Source organism: Drosophila albomicans, chromosome 3, assembly GCF_009650485.2.
Source record: "Drosophila albomicans strain 15112-1751.03 chromosome 3, ASM965048v2, whole genome shotgun sequence".
NCBI classification, from domain to species: Eukaryota; Metazoa; Arthropoda; class Insecta; order Diptera; family Drosophilidae; genus Drosophila; species Drosophila albomicans.
Window position 1 is genome coordinate 155,117 of NC_047629.2, and position 21,191 is coordinate 176,307.

At 38.0% G+C, this 21,191-nt stretch overlaps 1 protein-coding gene across 2 annotated transcripts; it reads right to left on the bottom strand.

Annotated features, from left to right (window-relative positions):
- Positions 1-745: 745 nt before the first annotated feature.
- Positions 746-20,229, bottom strand: LOC117569282 (D-beta-hydroxybutyrate dehydrogenase, mitochondrial). 2 transcript variants are annotated; one of them, XM_052005810.1, is made up of 8 exons: positions 20,063-20,229; positions 19,895-19,959; positions 16,936-17,181; positions 2,422-2,628; positions 2,185-2,338; positions 1,768-2,024; positions 1,397-1,498; positions 746-1,338 (listed from the first exon to the last, which is right to left on the bottom strand). In XM_052005810.1, exons 2-8 carry the CDS (start codon positions 19,916-19,918, stop codon positions 1,162-1,164), a joined length of 1,167 nt encoding a protein of 388 aa, XP_051861770.1. In that variant the 5' UTR covers positions 19,919-19,959; positions 20,063-20,229; the 3' UTR covers positions 746-1,161. The 2 variants fall into 2 exon arrangements, with proteins under 2 accessions (XP_051861770.1, XP_034106279.1); XM_034250388.2 differs by having other exon boundaries at positions 19,895-19,968; positions 20,063-20,228.
- Positions 20,230-21,191: the final 962 nt, after the last annotated feature.

The following is a 21,191-nucleotide window of genomic DNA, read 5'->3' on the forward strand; positions in this document are numbered from 1 at the left end:
TTTAAAATAAATTTGAATTGCGTGTAACTATACCAAGTGTTATTAAAATTGCAGCTTCATCTCTTATAGTCTTTGAGTTGAGACTAACATTCACAGATACTGAAAAATCGTGTCAGCGTCAATAACTGGTCAAGTATATATCTGTATAATTGGGTAATATCTCTTTGTGCGTCTTACATAGATTTCTGTTGAGATAAGCTCAGAATAATTTTCTATAATACGGGTACCGGATATAAACATGTTGTAGTTTCTTTGACTCCAAAAAGTAAAAACGTGTCTATAAGTTTCTTGAAATCGAAATGTGCCTAAAAGTCTGAATGGTTATTGATGTATAACCATGTTCGCTTGAACACAGATCTCAGAAACTATATAATAAAGAGACACCTGACATTTTGTATATGTTTCTTCATAATGCTCTCTTGTGCAAGTTTCCTTGAGAATTTTGATATATTTTGCCAATTCCATGAAAATAAGATCTTTATCCCGTATTTATCAAGAGATTAGCTTGGAGCTTAGCATTTTCATTTAATAATCGGAACATAAATATGGAAGATATTCCATTGTTTCTAATAAAACTATATTTCCTACTGCAGTTTTTACTAACTATGTAAATTATGTGAACACCTTGATGTCAATTACCAGTTGTCTTTTTAGTTGACAAAGGAATCCGTCGAATCTTAATATTGTTGGAAACATAATACATTGTGTATGTTAATTGAAAATAAGCACATAAATATTACCGACATTCTGTTTTCAAGTTATCATTTGTTTTATTTATCGTTTTTATGAATATGTATTACAATTCACGCTAGAACCTAAGAAAAAAAATATGCTGAAGAAAAACAGGAAAATTATAATGACGCACAATATTTTCCGCAGAAAGTGAGCAGAAAGAAAAACAAAGTGAAGAGGAAATAGAATACATATACTTGTATGATACATAGATAAAAGGCAAACGCTAAATGCTCAATGACGGACAACGTTTTGCTTCATTTTAAATGCGCTTTTGGAAAACAACGAAGCGAAATAGATAAATAATAACATTTCAGCGGAAATAAAGCAATTGTGGGCAATGTCATCTGCGTTGGCTGGGCAGGGGGATAAAGGGCAAAGAGCACAGATAGCAGAGAAGTGCGAAACGGATGCTGCAAACGAAATTACTCAATAGACAAATTTCTTTTGCTCGCCATAGAGCGATTCGTAGAGAGAGGGCGCCAAATGTTCAGCGAGGAAAATCTGCAGTTTCTCGGTAGCTGTGACGGGGGTGTAGCGGGCCATGGGGAAAGTCCTGGTAACGGCATCGATGAGCACACGCAACGTTGGCTGGATATCAGCGGCCTGAGGGTGAAGAGCTCGTTAGCTTAATCTTCGCTAGATAGCTTGACTTGCAACTTACCTGGCGTGAATATTTCTCCACAGATGTCATGGCCGCCTCGTAGTAGTCCTCGCCGTAGGTTTTCTTTTGCTCCGAGGATAGTTGATTCCACATTTGCTTGGCCTGCGAATAGACAAGAGTTTTAATGAGCCTCTTACTCATCTCACAACTATTTTAGTGCCCCTTCGCCCTCTCGCCTCGTTTCAGTAAGCTGCCAACTGGCACATTATCGTAAAAACTGAAACTGAAACTCGAACAAGACAAGGCAGGCGCCGCATACCATGCGATGTCCTTGTCATTAAGCACGAAATGGCCAGGTGCATAAAAATGGCTGAACAGTTGCCATGTCGCCAGTTACCATGTTGCTTGGGCAACACTCTTGATCAGCTCACCTGGTCGCGCAGCTCAGTTTCGTTGAGCCAACCGTTGCCAGGAGCAAACTCGCCGGCTGCCACCACAGACACATCGACGCCGCGTGTGCGCATCTCCTGGCGCAAGCAGGCAGCAAAGCAATCTACAGCCGCTTGAGTGGCACACTGGATGCCACGGACCGGCGAAGGCACACGATTCAGTCCAGAGGTGAGGAACACCACACGACCGTGGGCACGACGCACAAGTGGCAGGAAGATTTGAGTCAAACGTGCGGCGCCTACGAAAAGTAAATTCTTATTTTTAGAATTTCTAGGAAACTTTCTATCTTTCTTTACGTATGTTGAAGAGATACACAATGATTACACAAATTACACTCCGTCGTCTACTGAAACGGATTCACTGCAAAATGTGCTTGGCACAGTGGCGCCATCTCTTACCGAGTAGATTCAGATCCAAGCTTTTGCGCAACACAGCAAACGGTATCCACTCCAGTTCGCCAAGGGCAATCCAGTGAGCGCAGTGCACCAAAGCCCACAGGCCTTCGGCTCCATGGGGCAAATGTTGCGAAACATAGCGTGCAGCTTCCAAAAGCTGTCGACGTATCAAAAGTTGAGTGTTAAACCTCGCTAAAAAGCATGTGGATAAAAGCTTTCGTGAGCTTTTTGCCGACTTACGCTTGTTTCGGAGGTAACGTCAACGTGCAACAACTTCATGCGTCCAGAGGTCTCCTCCTTGAGTATCTTGGCCTCGTCCGAGTCATCGATGGGTGTGTTGAAGCCAGCATAAACGGTAAAGCCCAAATCATCCAATTTCTTGGCCAGATACCAGGCCAATGGCGAGTCACAACCGGTGATAAGCACTCCCTTGCCTGGTGCGGATACCTACTTATTTCAATGAATGAGAGGGTGACAATTGCGATGGGTTATTGAACTTTGCGCGCAATAAATATGGTTGTATGACCCTTTCGGAGATTTTTTAAGACATTCACTAATTAATTTTCAATAATTGTATTACCAATTATTTGTCAATCTGAGGGTGATGTTTTGTGTCTATGCCTATAGATGAGAGTTTGAGTACTCAGTAATTAGTATTTCGGTTTCTGTTCTGCCTTACTCATTATCGTCATTTGAGATATTTAACCTTTTGTTGTGTTTAAGTTGCCTTCATGGGTTTTTGACCATTTTGAAATTGGAGATGCGACCTTGAAATCAGCTTCAGAATGTGCATCAAATTAATTGAATTCCGAAGAAATTTTCTTTTGCTTTTATTGAGTTTTAATACATTAAACTCAATATCGATAAATTAAAAAATATCACTAGGATACTGAATAAAGTTGCTTAACTATAGAATTTTTCAGAAGAGTAATATAATAATATAAAAGGATTATAAAAGGATTAGTTATTTTAAGGCAATTATAACAAAACAAATGAAATGAGTATCACATTAAAAAAAAATTTATTTTAAGGCAATTATTTATTATAACAAAGCGGAAAGAGTCCCAGATTTTAACAAAATTATGACGATATTCTATTATACTTCTTGGCCAAGTGAAGCTTTATCTTTTTGAAGGATTTTCAATTTTAGAATTGCTAACAAAAGAAGTTTCGCTTTCAAGGAGCCATATATTCTTAGCTGTCCTCAGCTCAACTCAACTCAACTCAGTTCAGCTCAGCTCCAGCTCTGACCGACTGACAGTGTTGCAAATACATGCGCAAATACCCACACCAACACACGAACACACACACATAGACGAGGACGAAGACACACAAAATACGGCAACAAAAGGAGGAAAGAGAGAAGCAGAACGTATGCACTGACACTTCCGCTTTAGACATACTCTCATTGTGCCTGACACGGTGTCTGTCGTTGTCTGAGTATGTTTGTATGTGTGTGTGCGGGTGTGGGTGTGTGCCTGTAGTTGTATGTAGGTGTCTATCGGATGCTTGGTACAAAACACAACCGCAGTTTGTCCAAGTCAAGTCAGATAGAAAGACAGCTGGACAGCTAAACAGACAGACAGACAGGCAATCGGTTGGTCGGTTGGAGGCATGACAATGAGGCAGGCAGTCCAGGAGGCAACTTGTCTGTAGTGGCGGTGCCATAATTCATCATGCCATTAGCCAACATCTACTTGTACATATCTATATAATAGAGTATATAGCAATAGTTTGTCATCCTATGTAGTATTGGTAAAGGCTCAAGTGTGCGTCTGTAGTGCGTCAATTGTGAGCTCGATGCGAGAGTGTGGGAGTGGGAGTGGAAGTGAAAGGAAAAGAGCTTGGCTCATTGTTCGAGCTATTAAGCGGTTATAAAGTGCTCGTAAAATTCTTAAAAAAAAATGCGAAAAATAAAGTGTGTATTTTTATTATCTGTGTGTTGTTGACACCCATTAAGACTGACCGACATTTTATTGGTGGCAATAAGTGTTTGGGCTTATCAAATCTGTTGGCGCTTGGGCATTAATAAAAATAGAAATAAGTACACACGGAGTCTCGAGTCACAGCAGAAGTCAAAGTATAGAGCTTACTCCTCCCACCTCCAAAGTTCGCACTCCACACTCTCTTTTGGTATTCCCATCAAAATGTCAGCTATTTTGTAAGTTTTGGTCGAAGCCAGCGGCAAGTTTTTTGTTGGCACTCATTCTCTTGATCCATGTGGTTGTTTTTGTTGCTTTTTATGCGACTTTATATTTTGCCATAAACTTTTGGTCAACTTTTGCTGCTACTACGTGAGCTGCAAGGATGCTCTAGCATTCCCTTGTTTTATCTTCTCCATCTTCCTTCCTAATATTTCACTTTTTTTCTTCGCTGCCACCCCAATTTATTGCGGTTTTACTGAAATTACTTTAAAGTTTGCCCAAGTAAATTGCTGTGGTGCAACAAAAAGCAAAGCGAGCTCCCGTTAGCAGGAATTGCACAATTAAAATCGAGCAAAAACTGCTTGCAACAAAATATTTAGAGTCAATTAAAACAACTCGAAGGCTAAGCAAACACCAACTGTTGCAACTGTTTGTGTGTATAGAATGTAGTTGAAAGGCAACGAACGCATTGAGTTTCCCAGTGCGAAGAAGTCGGAGCATGTGCAAACCAGAAAATCTATCACGTTTCTCATCAAAGAAAATTTAATTTTCCAAATGAGAAATGCCGAAAAGTCTCAAAGTTTGCAGACCAACATTCAATTAAAATCAATAAGAAAATGGATAATCTTTCGCATTCATTTAATACTATTGTATATTGTTTTAAAGTTTCAACTTGCTTTTTGTCCTTCGTCTCTCAATTGTCACCTGATCAGCACTTTTAGTGTTCTTCCTCTCTTGCTGTTTCTGGCTATCAGCGAAAAAGTGCCAGCAAACGGCACTTGTGCCAGTTTAACACCCTTTTCCGCCGCTACAAAAGTAAAAGTGTTTGTAGGAGCGTCGAAAAAAGCGGCGCATGCAAAGCAACCTAAAAGCGATTGCTGCAACAAAAAAGGTTTTTTCCAAAGTGCAGTTGGCTACGTGCACGGCATAAAGCGAACGAATCGACGCGTCATATAACCTCCCAACCCCCTGCGACCGCAATGCAATCGAATCTTAGTAAGAAGGAGACAGCAAGGAAGAGAGAGACAGAGATAGAGAAAGGGTAGTGGCGCAGTCATTTCGTGTCTATAAACACGGAAAGCTGCGGTTGCACGTCGCTTGGGTCGGCGCTTTTTATAAACGCGCCCAAAATAGACGCAAGTTGCATGCACCCAAAAATAGTAGTAAACCGCCCTAGAAGTCGCCGCAGTCGCAGCAGGTGCATGTCAATCAACTCGCGTCGCGGGGCATTTAACAGAGTTGTTGTTAGACAGCCGGAGTGCGGAACTATTGGCGAGCGGAAGTGCGGCCCGGTAAAGCGGAAACGGGCAAGTCAATGAATGGGCAGACTCAGAGACGAACGTATGTAGTTGCCTTGCCTTTCATTTAAATGCATCCGTTATTGCATTTTAATTGCAAATAGAATAAGATTTACGAGTAGTTTTTCAGCTGCAGCGCAGCGCAGCAGGTGTTATCTGCAACTCGGCAGCGGATGCGGCTGCGACTGCGGCAAACGGCGCATTTTACGCGCACTTTTAGCCAAATTTGATAAATGCCCAACAGACACGCGATGCGGCTGCCAGCACTCGATGTACGATGTAGACCTCACCAAGTGTGGGCGTTAGGTTCATTAATTTGGCTTACATGGACGAGAGCACAAAAACACCGCAACGTATACGTAATATTTCTCATATAATGCATTATGTTTCCTTAATGTGCAAACTGCAACAAGTTAGCAGCATTTAATGAAATCAAATTGCATCTAAAAGGCTTTACCCTCAACTGGGGTAAGTCTATCCTGTCAGGCTTGGTGCTGATAATCTGACGAGGGACACAGAGAATGGAAATGGGAATGGGTGTGTGCTGAGCATTATGCGTGCAAAATGTAAACAACAACAAGAAGCGGGCTGGGCGAGCACATCATGAATTTCATAACATGTGCCTCAATTTGTGAGCAACAATTTATGACCGTCGAGGGCGCAGTCCGTAGACCAAAGACCGAAGTTCTTCTCATTTAGGCCAACTGACCCATGTCTATGCTTTCAGCAGAGCGTAAGTCTACTCTTTAAACGGGGTATTCAAATTATTTCACAAACTCTGTTGCATTTGCAAATAATCTTTTCGAAAAGGGCATTCAATGTCTGCTGCACTGCGGTCACTTCTTTCTAAGTGTGTGTGGGATGAAAATAATGGGTGCCAGCTCGGATGATATGAATTAAGTAAAAAGGGGACCATTAACCCATAGAAATATGATTACTATTGTAAGTGGCATGAACTTTGTTTTAACTGTATACCGATTTCGGTGACTGCACTTTAAATTAAACTAATGGATTTCGAGAAGTTTAATATTAAGACTCTCAAGATAAAAACTGTACGTCTAAAATTCTAGGAATATCTATATTCGTGAGAAATAAACAAGTTGAAGATAGAATATAAATTGTGCTCTCGCAAATGTTGCTATTCTTTGCGCTTTGTGCTAACAATTTTACTCATTTTGCTTGTTTTTATAGCGCTGGCAGCACTCAGTTGTGCCAAGGGCACTTCACTTACTATCTGTGAATGAAGTTGCCTCGCAAGCAGCGGATAAAAACACGCTTGACCGCCTGAGATGCTCTTTTAACATAAATCTACATAAATGAAATGCGTGGGGCAGAGTTTAAGTGAAAAATGGCATACAAACCGCATACAAATTGTCCCAACAAGGCGACGAAATGTGGCTAAGAAAATGCGACAGAGAAACAAAGCGCTAAAAAAATGGCAAACGCAACAACAGCAGAAATGAAATGAAATAAAAAAAATTTAAGGGAAACACGCACACGCATGCACGCATATTAAATCAGTTGCTAAAAATAGAAGTGAAAACCCAAAAAGGAAAATCCCTCGAACCAACAAGACATACCAACAAAAAAAAAGGAAAGCCACCAAAAATGACAACAAAAATTTATACGAATTTTTGGAGTTGCTGTTAAAGTATTTAAGTTGGCGCATGACACAAAAAAGTGACAAAAAGAAAGCAAAAAAATTTTACATAGGAGCGAGCAAGACAAATAAAGGAAAGGAAACGAACGGCAAAAGTCATTGAACGTATTAAGCTGTAATAAATTAATTAACTGGAAAGTTAAAAACCATTTCTGTGTTTTGGTTGAACAACAACGCACGCACACAGAGAGAAGAGTAAGGAAGAGAGAGCGTGTTGCGAATCCTTTGGCAACTTCACGCCATTCACATACGCAGGTAATGTTGAAGCATTAAAAGCTTTTCGCTTTTCGTTCTCGCATTGCGCATACGAGGCGTTGTACAACTCCGCGTTGTAGAAGCCTAAGCAAGCCCAGACAGTCATTTGCAGCTTGTTTTTCGATTTCACTCCACACAACTAACTCGACTTTGCGCGGCAGACAACACGCAAGGCTTTGACTTTGTGCCAAGCAGTCAGTCAGCTATTACTATATATGCCACACACAACTTTCATATTTCGACAAAGGATTAATATAAATTTTTGTGTTTCTATTTTTACGTCTTGTGCCTCCACAAATTATGTGCGTGTTGGCATATGAAAACTAAACTTATCTATATTTAAAATATGAATATAGTTTCGTTGAGGCTTTGTTTAATTTTCACCGTTGCCTGGCTACAAATGTTGCCCCATGGCAATTGTGTTAATTAATATTTAGAGCTATATCCGCTGAGGTTGGACTTTTCTCAAGCTAAGCATAAATTTTCGATTGAATGTAGTAATTGCGTCTTCATTTATAATTACCCAAGTGTTTTCAGATTATGCAACAAGATTGACATGTTAAAAAAGATCAAAAAGCAATCAAACGAAATAGTTTTCTCGATGTAAATTGAATTTAAATTTATATGAATGTTAAGAATATACAACTAATGTAAAGTTGAGCAAATTTTATTACTTTGGTTTGTACAATTTAATGGCAAATGAATCGCTAGACTATGTTAGAACTGTGTAATGCTTGAAACCGAAACAAATTTCCAAATAACACAATGACTTTTGTTGTTGATCAACAGAACGCCTGTGACAGCCTTTTAGTTGTTATTTCCGATGAACAAGAGACAAGTAAGGAAGAAGATATGAAGAGAAATGCAAAGTAAAAGGGGAGTTAAGGATGCAAATGTTAAATGCAATGCACTTCACAACAGTATAAATGAACTAACTGAATAAGTTCACTTTATATCGTTCTGTTGCTTAATTTTGTTTCTTAGTTCATTTTTGTTCATTGGTATACTTTTGATCTTTATTTGGTTCTTGCTCACATGTTCCATTTTTGATTATTCATTCTTTTGCTGTTAGTTGTCTGTTACTATGTTTTATGTTGCCAGCATTGAAGTTAGATTAAAATGGATACTGCAAATTTGTGTTGTGAATTTTCAATTTAAAGTAAAAAATGAATACCAATATTTTTTATAACAATATACTTGAAGTTAAACAAAACTACAATAAAAATCGAACGATGAACGAAATCGAAATTGAATGACTATAATACTAAATGTACACTTAATATTAAACAAACCAACAATTATCGGAACTGTGAATAAAATTCAATTATGAACAATGATACGAGCGAATTGAATGATCTAGTTCACTAATCAAAAATGAACGAACGAATTTATTCAGCAAATTGAACGATGTTTACACAACACTACTGCACAACAGTGTTGTGCTAACAGTATTTGGATGGCAATGTAGGCGGTTTGGTGGTTGGGTTGAGTGGCTAAAAGCTTGTCTTTTCTATCCTGCTGTTGTTGCTGTTTGTGCTGTTGTTACCAATTATGCGCGCAGTTTGTTGTTTGTAACCTATGACCTTTAGCAGTGAAATAGATGAGGCTGCGGGTCTTGTTATGTGCAATTGCATTTTAATTTAACTGAAATGCGCATCAAACGAAAAATATAAAGCCGAGTCTGAAAACAGCGATATGCGAGTATGTCAAAACCGAGCTAACCAGTTGGCCATGATGTCGAGGCGATTGAATGGCGTGCAATTCTTAGAAACGCAAACGCATTCTGGCCACATGAGCCATGTCCTTCGTTTGAACCATTGTCAGTCCGGGCACGCCAATGCCATTGCCTTTTCTCATTCTCCAGAGGATGTGTGTGTGCGTGTTAGTGTGTATGAGTGTGTGTGTGTGAAGCAACAGGCCACGCGCGACACCATAAAAACGTAACTGAAAAGAGCTCTGGAGACAACAACAAGGCAACTGGGCAAAAACACGGGCAAAAACGCAACGCAACTTCACACATAATGACATTTTATGATGCACGCCATGTGTGTGTGAGTGTGTATTTCGCTGTGGAATGAAAACATGAACTGGCCGCGTTTTATATAGCCTTGAGCTGTAGCTGCTGCTGTTGCTGTTGCGTTGCGCCATTGTTGCATGTGTCCCGGAGGGCAGAAGCAGAAAGTCAACGTCTGGCCAAGCTGGAGGAGGGTTACAGCAAGAGTTTGGATACCGTCTACATAATTGACAATGGAGCCAGCAATTTGCAGGCTGCAACTTTCTTTTTTCTTTCTCCTTTTATGCTTAGTGCTCTTTGCTTTTTGCCGGAAAGCACACACAAATCAGCGTAAAATTTGTCAGCGCTTTAGTTTTTATGAAGCTGTAAATGCGACAAAGTGATCAGAGCTGCTACAGGATGCGAACGTTTCTCACAAAAGGCCAACAAAAAACAAGTAAGAAAGCTACAGTCGAGTGTACTCGACTGTGAGATACCCGCTACCCATTTTGAATAAAAGCAATATATTTTGCGGTATTATTCTCAAAATATACCAAATATACTACAAAAATACTAAAAATATACCAAATGGCATGTTTGGTATATCGATGTAGTACACCATCCAAAATATACCATAGACGGCACAATGTGCCAGATTGTCGGCCAAAGCAACTAAGACCCCTAGTAAGTAGGCGTTTTTGCCCATACAAAAGTATTTCTTTAATAACTTCGACAATTATTATTATTTATATATATTATTATTATATATACCAAAATTTGCAACTCTACCTTTAAAATTACGCTTGTTATTCGATTTTTTGATTTGTGGGGGCGGACGTGGGCGTGGCAAAAATTTGAAACAAACTTGATATGCGTGCAAACATAACAAATGCTGTCGAAAATTATAGCTCTATCTCTTATAGTCTCTGAAATCTAGGTGTTCATACGGACAGACGGACAGACACACAGACGGACAGACGGACATGGCTAGATCGTCTCGGCTGTTGACGCTGATCAAGAATATATATACTTTATAGGGTCGGAGATGTCTCCTTCTACCTGTTACATACATACATTTCCTGTCGGCACAAAGTTATAATACCCTTCTAACCTATGGGTAGCGGGTATAAGCATTCACATAGGTAAACTATCCGTTTGGTGTAGCTATGGAAAGTGCCTTGATAATATCTGACTTTACCAACATTGTCGGTGCGAAAAGATAAAGAACATTAAAATGTTTACGGCAGTTTCTGGTCTGGCTTAAGAAAATATATTAATAAAAAGACTAGTCGAGATAAGCCTACGATTTTCTTCTAAATAGAACATATTGATAAATATATTTTAGATATCAAATGTATATACAACAAAATTTAGTAAATATACATATGACAGAACATAATAAAAAATTATATAAGTTATTTAAGAAATAATTGTAAATGGCAAAAAGCGGTATTTGTGTCGGGTTATATATTGATATACCTGATATACCAAATATAGCCTTTGATATATGTCAGTATTTTGTTGTATCCCTGTATTGCTTTTATTAAAAATTATTAATGCGAATCTCACAGTCCAGCATACTCAACTGCAGCTTTCTTACTTGTTTTTAATAAGAAACGGCTCGCTTGAAATTAGGGGAATTTCAATTTCTGTTTTATTATGTATACTATTAATAAATTATTTAGATTAGCTTGTTGACCATCACGTAGTAATTTGCGAAGATTATTAATATTATTTAAATGAAATATGTCGATGACTAGTTGCTAGCACTTCCTTCTTTTAGTTATTATATTATTTTGTATAATAATTAACATGTAAATAAATAAATAAATAACTTGTTCTGCACATGATTGCATTCAGTATAGACTTACGTATTTAAATTATAATCTTTAGATGGAAAACTCATCGGCATTTTATATTTAATTTACTACTTAAATAATGAAGCTTTCCCATTAAATAAATAATGTATTAATTAATGAAATCAACTCAATGTGATATGGAGGTAATTTAGAGAATACCAATATGAAACTGTAAATGGAAATGATTTAATTAAATTGAATTGAATTGAACTGCATTGGTTTATTTATTCATTTTGGAGATACTTCTCTGTTCTCTGCACCCTGAATGCTATCCAGTTGCAATCGCACTAAGCTTCAACGCAATACATCAAATAAAAAGTTTGTGCATACAAATTAAATAGAAATCTAGCGGGAAAAGTGCGTTATATACTCGAATGGTTGCCATTACAGAGGCCGCTGGGAGTAAGTTACGAAGCGCACAAAGTGAAACTCCATTGATGCAAGTGTGCCTCGGAGTTGCAGGTGGTATCTGTGCTGTGTGTATGACAGCTGTTCAAACTTGAGTAGCAAGGGGCAAGTTCAAAGCGGGAGCTAAGACCGGCAAAGAGAATTCAAGATGCCGCAGCCAATTACATTTTAATACGTCAGCAAAGTGCTGCGCTCTAAAATAAGCAAACAATCTAAAGCGTTGCAGGAATGAGTTAGATGGCTGGTCAAAGGACGCGGAGTGATAGGTTGGGCCAAAGGGTGTGTCTGCGTGTTGAGCAACAGCTCATTAGTGGCGCTTACATGGGGCTATTAATTTAATTATTTACACTGCGACAGCGATGGCAGCTGACAAAGCAACACACAAAGCAACGCACGCACACATGGCGTATAAGTAATGTTTAATTCCGGGAATTTTCAGCAACTGAGTCAGAGTCCACTGCTGCAGCTGCGAACACACACACACACACACACACACACACTCTCTCTCTCTCTCTGTCTGTGATGGGCGACGCTTAATTATGCTTATTACACTAACTGCAGCTGTAGCTGCATCCACACAACTGGACAGTTGCGCGTGCGTTCGCACTTCCTAGTTGGCAGTTGGCAGTTTCCGTTTCTATTTGCCATTCAAATAGAATAGAATGGATAAAGAATGATAGCGAATTACGGATTTATGCAGCTGTTGGCACGGATAAGTTCTGTCGGTTGCCACGTCCTCAGATGCCGCATTTATGAGCATTTCATTAGCTGTGCATTTACATTTCATTGCACACAATTTGTGTTGCATACTCTGAGGCGCGTCAGCAGGTTACCAAAATGCGCTCTCGGGTGTATCTGCGAGTGCGTGTTGACTGCGACTATGTTTATATTTCTGTGCGTGTGCGTGAGTGTGTGTGTGTAATTTAATTTGACAAGCGTGACATAAAAATGAAATGCACAACGTGATGCGAAGAACAATCAAATGACTGACAGAACTCGATTCCATCTCACCGACTGACTGACTGACAAGGAGACAAAAAGGCAAAGAAAATGGCAATTTTGCATTGGGGAATCAAGAAACGTAGCGCCTAAAAACAAATAGCAAGACATGCCAGAAACGCTTTTTCCAAATGTACCAAAAAAAAAAAAATATATATATATATATATATTCCCGTTAAGGGTTAACAGTTGTCGTTGTCAATGTCCTTGTTTATTTTGCCAATGGTTTTGCTGGTGCTGCTGTCGTTGTTGTTGTTGACGGCTAGTCGGACTAATCAAAGACAAGGACATTTTCTGTTGTGCATGAAATGACAGCATAGCTAATTTTCACTTTTAGGCATTGTGAGCGTTTGCCCTTTCCAGTGCTGAACTTTAAACTGATTATATGCTGATGCATAGTGGTTAGTGGTTGTTGTTGCCAAAAATAGACGCTGGATTGCTCAGCATAGACAATTCTGTACAGTGGCTGCTAATTGACGACGTTGGGGTGCAAAGCGAAGTGAACAACATTCACAGCTGTATAACGTGCTGTTTCTATTCTTGCTACCTCTAATTACCCATAAGTATGCCAATCTATTTTTATTGTATTTTCCATATTTACGTTAAATATTTTTTATACCTGCTAGGGTAGAATGATTTTATAACTTTGTGCCTACAGGAAATGTATGTATACAGCCAGAAAGCGGCATCTTGTTACATACATAGCTACATCCGCCTGAATTTGTATGAACACCTAGATCTCAGAGACTATGAGAGATAGATATTTATTTCGCCAGCACTTGTTATATTTGCTCGCAGATCAAAACTTGCCCAAAACGCACATTTCCGCTCCCGAAAATCAATAAAAATAAAATTTTTAAGCTATAGTGATTTTTGGAACATACAGTAATAACTATCAGACAAAAAATTTACTTACTACGGGTCTTAGTTGCTTTGGCTGACAATCTTATATATTTTGCGCTCTATAGTATATTTTAAATGTACTATACCAATATACCAAATATATCGATTAGTATATTTTAAATATTTTTAAAAGAATTCCGCATTGTTTTGCTTTTCTTCACAAAGGTAGTTGGTTTTTTTTTTAGCTAAATAATAATCGAGTACTCTTTCAAGTTTCGCATATATTCACTCTAACACTTTTATTTCCATTTTAAATTTAAATTATGTGTATTTAGTTAATATATCAAATGAAGATGTATATATTTAATAAATAATAGAATACTCAAGTATTTATTTATTTGTTTCTTTTCTTTTTTAGATTTTTACTTTTTTTTTGCACTTTTGTGCGAAATTAATTTAAATATTTTCTCAATGTATTATTAGTTAGTTTGTTATACATAAATAGCTAAATATGTGCATAAAATATTAAACATCGAATTCCATCGCATATTTTGTTACGCATTTCTTTTTGAAGTAACTGATTTGAAAACGCGTCTATAGCTTTGACAGCTTTCTTAGCTGCTTGGCTGCGTGTGTGAGGCTTTCATCTAAAATTATAGAAAATGGCAAAGGTCACATGCGTGGCGAGCCTTGACGCATTTGATTACTCTTTTAGCTGAAACTGTTGCCGATTTACGACAACAGCGAATGACGCTACCAAACCAACAACGACACCGACAACGACCTCTGAATCCATGCCAGCTCCTCGAACGTCGCCGCTCACTTAACTGTATTGGATTGTGGTATTTGTTTAAGCATATATTTATTTCAGTTTCTGTTTTTTATTGAATTTAAAGCATCGCCGAAGGCAAAGGCATTGACAAACGTCCTTGTGCTGAGGTCATACGCTGCGTATAAGCAATGCCAACAAAGCCTCTGAGAGTCAGAGTCAGAGTCAGGAGACAGAATAAGGCCGGTGGAGTTCACAGGCTGCAGCTGCAGCGAGTCCAGGCACAAGACTTAATTATCCTGGTGGCCGGACTGCTTATTACGTTAATGTCTGGTTGCATATCGCGCATGCAAGCGAGCAGCCGGTAATTGCCAGGACAATGCCAGAACAATGCCAGCACATGCCAGAACACGTCCAGCTGTCTTATCAATGCAAAATGTTGCCTACGTGCCCGAGTCCGACTATAAAATGAGTGGCCCAATAGCAGTAGAAGCAGCAGGAGCATGACCATCAGCAACAGCAGCATGAGCTTTTGTAATTGCCAGACAGAGTGCCAAGCAGCCAATGAGAAAATGGCCAACATCAGCAGCAGCGTTGCTCTGGGTCCTTATCCGGCCATATCTTGCGTCAGCCTGCTGGCAGTTAAGCTAATTAAAGTGCACGCAAATTTGAATTATCTGACGCCTTCTGTGGCCACTTTCGGCGCCATTGATATTTCAAGCCAAATGGGCAGCAAATGAAGAAATATCTTTAGCATTATCTACGCCGATTTACAAAGAAATGAATTCCAGTTCTCGAGCTCGTCTATCTGTCTGTCTGCTTGGCTCACAGTCTGTGTCCCCATATTTATTAGACGCACTGTGTGAAAGTGCGTTAAAGGAAAACAAATTGCGCATACGCAATGTGGCAATTTATGCTCACAACTTGAACGTTAATTCAACTTTAGCAAATCAAATTGCATGTGAAGAAGATAAAAGAAGCAGCAGGCAACTAAAAGTGAAATGAATTCATTGCCAATGAAAATGTGAACGTGTTAAGTCAAATGGGTAAGAAACAAATGATATTGCGGTTGGCAGCTAATGAACTGTGCCACACATATAATGGCAAATGTTACATTGCGTCTGCTAATAATAAATTAATACTGATTTATTATTTCGAATTCTAGGAACAGTCGCGAGAACCAAAGATGCTTAAGAATTAGCTTATATTATATTATCAGATGAAACTCCATCTAAAAATTGATAGAATATTCAAAAATTAAAATTTTTTTACTAAAGTGCTGTGAATATTAGAATTTTGTATAAATATGTCGGTCAACTTCGAATAGTATTAATAAAATTATTGTTTTATAAATTTCATTGTAATTTAATAATAGCAAGTATATGTAAGACATTTGTAAAATTAATTGATTATTATAATGATGCTGTATCACTGCAAAAATATACAAAAACATTTTTAGGAAACATTCGTTTTTATTTTTTAATGTTTTGTCCAATTAATGTAACGTAACGCAGACTTGGAAATGCGCATATATGTATGTATGTACAACACAAATCTGAAGAGGTCTCTTGCAGTCAGTCTATGGCTATAACTGTCTTGTGAATTTTTATTCAACTAAATATTGTTATTTGTATTCATATTTTGAAGTTAACAAGTCTTGAGTATAATATTTTAAAGTCCATATACCACATGGTATTTGAAACACTGTTCTCTGGCGGCGGAATATGAATTTCGCTACACTTTCGTGAGGTTTCCTAGAATTTAAAATTTGTATTCATTACCGAAACGTTACTCCGAGTGGCAGTGTGTTGTCTTACGTCTGAGCTTATCTGCTGCTTATTTATTTGTTTTCATTTTCATTTCCATGTCGAAGTCAGTTGTGAAATGTCAAGAGAGTGCTGAAACTGGGGCTGGGAAAGTGTGTGAAAAAGTCAAAGCGCTGAAGCCAAATGCCTTGGTGGTTAAAGGCAAAGCCGAGGATGTTGTTCTTCGGTTATTTGTCGTCCCAACCGTCTGTATTCTTGTCCTTTTTGTTCTATCGTCCCGAGTTCTTGGCTTTGGCTATTTTTAGTTCGAGTGATTTGTTTTGCCTACTATTTTCCGCCAGTCTTTTTGACCTTTTTTGCCTATGCTCTTTGTTATTTTTGCGGTTTGGCACTTGTAACATGCAAATTTTCGTAGGCTCACACAATCAGTTGCAGAAGTAGAAGCAGAAGCCCCAGCTTCAGTAGACATGACACAACGCTATGTCCCACCACCCGAAACTGAAACCCAATCCCCAGTTTGTCTTCTGTCTGTGCCTGTTTTGGCATGTGGCCTGGCCCCGAGACTGGTTCAGGGCTCCCAATGTGGTTGGCCCGCCGACAGTCGACAGTCGACGGTCGGCAGTCGGTGTTAAAAGGATTAGAGTGTCTGAAATGGACTAGTGGCATATTTCAGAGTTTACTTCCGAGAGTGTAAAGGGTCGGCTAACTGCTAACCACAAACGCATTCCGTATTCCGCATTACCCTTATAACAAAACTTACCTTCACAAAGTGATAGAAGAGCACAGCTCCCACAGTGGACAGGGCAAACCAAACGAAGACCGCAAATGTGGAGATGTTGGATATATTCAGCGCGTGCAGTAGATGCGAGCTGACAATGGCCGCTGCCTGGCAGAATAGAAATGGCATAAACAGTCTCTCGAAGATGTCCCATGGAATTTCCGCTGATTTTTGAGGCAAGGCCGATATCGAGCCACGTCGCAATGAAGCACGACGCGAGGCGCGGCGCTGCATTTGAAATGAAGAATGTAAAAATAGAAAAAAATAAGATTTCCATTTGTATATATGTAACATATGTATGTATAATACTATGTAGATAAAATCAGATGTAATTAGCAATAGCAAAATTAATTATGGACAAGAGTAAAGTACGGCGACAGCTTCAGTCGAGTCTGGTCCATAGCAAGTGCCAACTTATTTAATTATTCATTTCGTCAGTTTGCCAAAATATTTAAGCGAATTCCGCTGTCTTGCGATGACAGCTTGCAGTCGCTACACGACGAGTCATGTTATGGCTAATTGTCTTGTTTAATCAATTGCAAATAGAGGTATTTCTCTGTACATTATAAAAACGATTGTTCAGCTCATTTGTTTGCCTTGCGCTCAATAAACAACGTGATTTTATTTAAATTATTGCATTTGTTTTTGCGCTTTTCTCTTTTCCCATTCGTCGCCGCTTGTTTTGCGGTTGATTCGCGGGATTTGTTTGTGTTGTTTATACTAGGATTAGTGTCATACAAACACACACACAATCACACTCACACTCACACTCACACCCACACACACATCAATGTAGTCGCAAATATTTATTTGTTTTGTTCTTTTTTCAATTAATATCGTAAACTCTGCTGTTCGACTGATTTCGCATGGCAATATTAGAATGCTTCCATAAATCCAACTCAAAAATGTATTCCATTAACGTCACCGTTAGACATCTGTTAATCTCTCTTTAATTTTTCAATAATGAATCTATAATTAATGATTAATCAATTTTGTCTATGTACGTGCGATGTATTGAAATTAAACAATTTTTTAATTAATTTTCAACATTGTGTAATCAATTAAGCAGGCAAATGAAATGCAAAGGACCGATTCTCTTTTTGGCTAGACTAATTCTTGAAATTATTGTAAATAATTTAATATACTTGATATATTTTTCATTATTTTGTTGTACTGTAACTTATTATTCTTAGTCTTAAGTAACCGGCCATGTAAACGCATAATCGCATGGTAAAGCTGCCTATCGATATAAGTTTTCTACTGATATTGGCAGCTGAAGCGTAAACAGTCGTGTTTTAATAAAGTTTAAGTTTGACATAATTATTACAAATTTCATTCATTTGTTTAGTAATTGCTTTGAAATACTTGTTTCTAAGAAATGAAAGTAAACATCGATAGCGTAAACGCCAACAATTGCTGATTAATCGAATTTAATTTGATCGCAATTGCAGTTGAAAAACCACAAAAACCCGAACTACACGTTCAATTGCCATCTATCATGTCCTTGCCACCGCATTGACATTGACGTATAGCAATTACACATGACATTCGTGTTTGAGTTTGCATTGTGTACTCGCAGTATGTGGCACACTCATGTGCAACTGGCAAACGTAACACTGCCAAAAGGGTAAAGTCAAGCTCAACACACACAGACAGAGAAACTTTTGCCTCCTTCCACATAAATCAACGACAGTGTGAAATAATCAAATTGTGGCATCTGCATAAATAGAGCCAATTGATTTATTCGCACGAAAATAAACCATTTCTATTGCTGGCTTCTTTCTTTTGGTAAATTGTAAAATGGTGCAGCTATTTTTACACTAGCTCGAAATAAATTGAAAGGAAATCGACGAAATCTTGTTGGCACACTTGAATTTGCGCCAAATGCGTTGTCGTCATCGCTATCGCTTAGTAATAGATTATTTTCTAGTTGCGATTTGACCTTGTCACCAATTTTCTTATAATTCTAATTATTATGATTTGATCCAATAATCCTAACTTGTTTTTTTTTTTGCTGTGCTCAATGTGTTTGAAATACTTGTGAAACATGTAAATTCCGAGTGAAATATTTTGGAATTATTTCAAAACTTTTTGAGTAAAAATGTTTGACGATTTATATGCTTGATTTCTCTGCTCAGCTGCCAAATATTTTTCAGATTTTATTTTGGAAGGAGGTTCTATAAAAAAAAGTTGTCGGTTCGACTTCGGCACGTACTATAAATCAGTTTGGTTTGTCGCCTGGCCGCATTATTATTAATAAGCTAAAGATATGGAAATATTTTTAGCCATGCTCTAAAGAATCTTTTCTTTCGCGTGGTTTGTGTAGCTTTTCAAGTATCTCTAGTATTCATAAGTGCTTGAAATAGAATTGAATCGAAATTTCTGGCAAACCATTGGCCATTAAATGCAAAAATATTCAACAAAAAGGTCCATTAGTAAACGTTTTATGACTCTACAAATTGTCGAAAACGTAAATTAAAATGTTTACATATGTTTAAATTTGCGGAGATTTTAAAAATGAAATGATTAAGTTGTATTTGTATATGCACTTTCATTGCACTTGTCTCTTAAGGCTAATAGCTGTTGACCCACTTGGATGGCAGCCATTAAGTGAATTTTCGTAATTAATTTTGTGGCACGTTGAACCGCAGCATGACTTCCTTATGACGTTTGTTAACGGCCCAACATGGGCGTGGCTGTTGCTGTTCCTCAAATCGGACGGAAGAAGGAATAAAAGAATTGTTGGCTCGCGTATTTGTCTATTGGCATTTCTGGGTTAAACCAACTGGGCTAAGTGTGGCTAGGTACACATTTGTTCGCGTATGTGAGGCTGCTTTTGGCTTGTTTGCATGCAAATCTCAATAAATTTGGCTTTCGGCTAAAGTAAACAAACCTAAACGCTAAAAACGCGACAATCCGCCAATAACTTGGGTAAACTTACCATATTATTGTCGAAGACCTGCATGACTCCGGCTGCTGGATTTGCTCCTGCTCCTGCTGCTACTGCTGATGCGGCTGTTGGGGGTGAATAGGGGATAAAACCCTTTTAGTACTCATATACTATTATTAGCTAAATCTATTATGTTTTGTTCTCAGTGCTTTCACTCACTTTCACTGCTTTGCTTATTATATAATTCGAATCGAATTGCAGAGAACTCTTTCTCGCTCTCTTTTCAAAAATATATTTTCTTTTTTGACTATTTCAAAATTTGTTGTCGAGTTGGTTTCGCGTTTGGCTCGTGGCTGGGCGCACTGAAACACGTCGCGGCACTAAGCGAGGAGACGCCGGCCGATGCCGATGGCTGCCTTGCAGCTGGCTGGGGGCAAACATACGCTGCCAGCGTAGCTGTCGCCGTCGACGTCGACGTCGACTTCGGCATCTGATGTATTTCAAAATGCTGTGCAACGTACGAACTCGCCGCGAGATTTGTCGTTTTGATTTTTTAAAAATATATCTGAAATATGTATGTGGAGAATTGCGTACATATGCAGATACACTTACAGATACAGAAATATATTTATATAAATATACTTTATTACGCATACTCGCGCATAATTTTCTTTTTCTGTGTATGAAATTATTTATTTAAGTTTGTGCTCGCCGCACAACTGTGGGCGCCGCATTTAAACTCGATTATTATTATTATTTTTTGCATTGGCTATATTTCCATAAATTTTTTTGCATGCATAAATGTTTTTTCAGAATCATGTTTGTGTCTGCCAATACATTTATTTAGTTACTCTTTATGAGTTCGATTTGCTTAAATACTTCTCCTCCTCCTCCACCTTATTTTTCACTGTCGAATGCATTGTTTGAGTGCTTGAATAATTTGAATAACGTTTTGAAAACTTGGGAACATTAAATACAAATACAGGCATTAATATTTATGAGATATACGAATGGGACAGCTATTGACCCTAACGTTGCTCCGTAACTTTTGTTGTATTCATTTTTTATTCATTTGTAAATTGTATTTTCGTTTTTTAAGAAAATTCTCTGACCAGGAGTATTTTGCTTTTATGCGAATGTTGTAGTATTGTGCTCAACAAATTGTATAAATAATCCATTCTGGGAAAAATTAATGTTTTTGGGAATGAATGCACTTATGTATTTACATTATTCTCATAATTCACATTTTTATCTAACAAAATATACATTTCAATTAATAAATATGATTTAATTTACATTTTTGATTCCGTTTAAAGGCTCAAATATTTAAAATATAAATAAATAAAAA

Excerpts from the sequence above, each read along its gene's own strand:
- LOC117569282 (XM_052005810.1), bottom strand. The coding sequence starts at position 19,918 with ATGCAGGTCTTCGACAATAATATG. Across the intron at positions 2,025-2,184 it reads CTTGGATCTGAATCTACTCG|GCGCCGCACGTTTGACTCAA; the intron begins GTAAGAGATGGC and ends TACTTTTCGTAG. Across the intron at positions 1,339-1,396 it reads TGGAGAAATATTCACGCCAG|GCCGCTGATATCCAGCCAAC; the intron begins GTAAGTTGCAAG and ends CTTCACCCTCAG.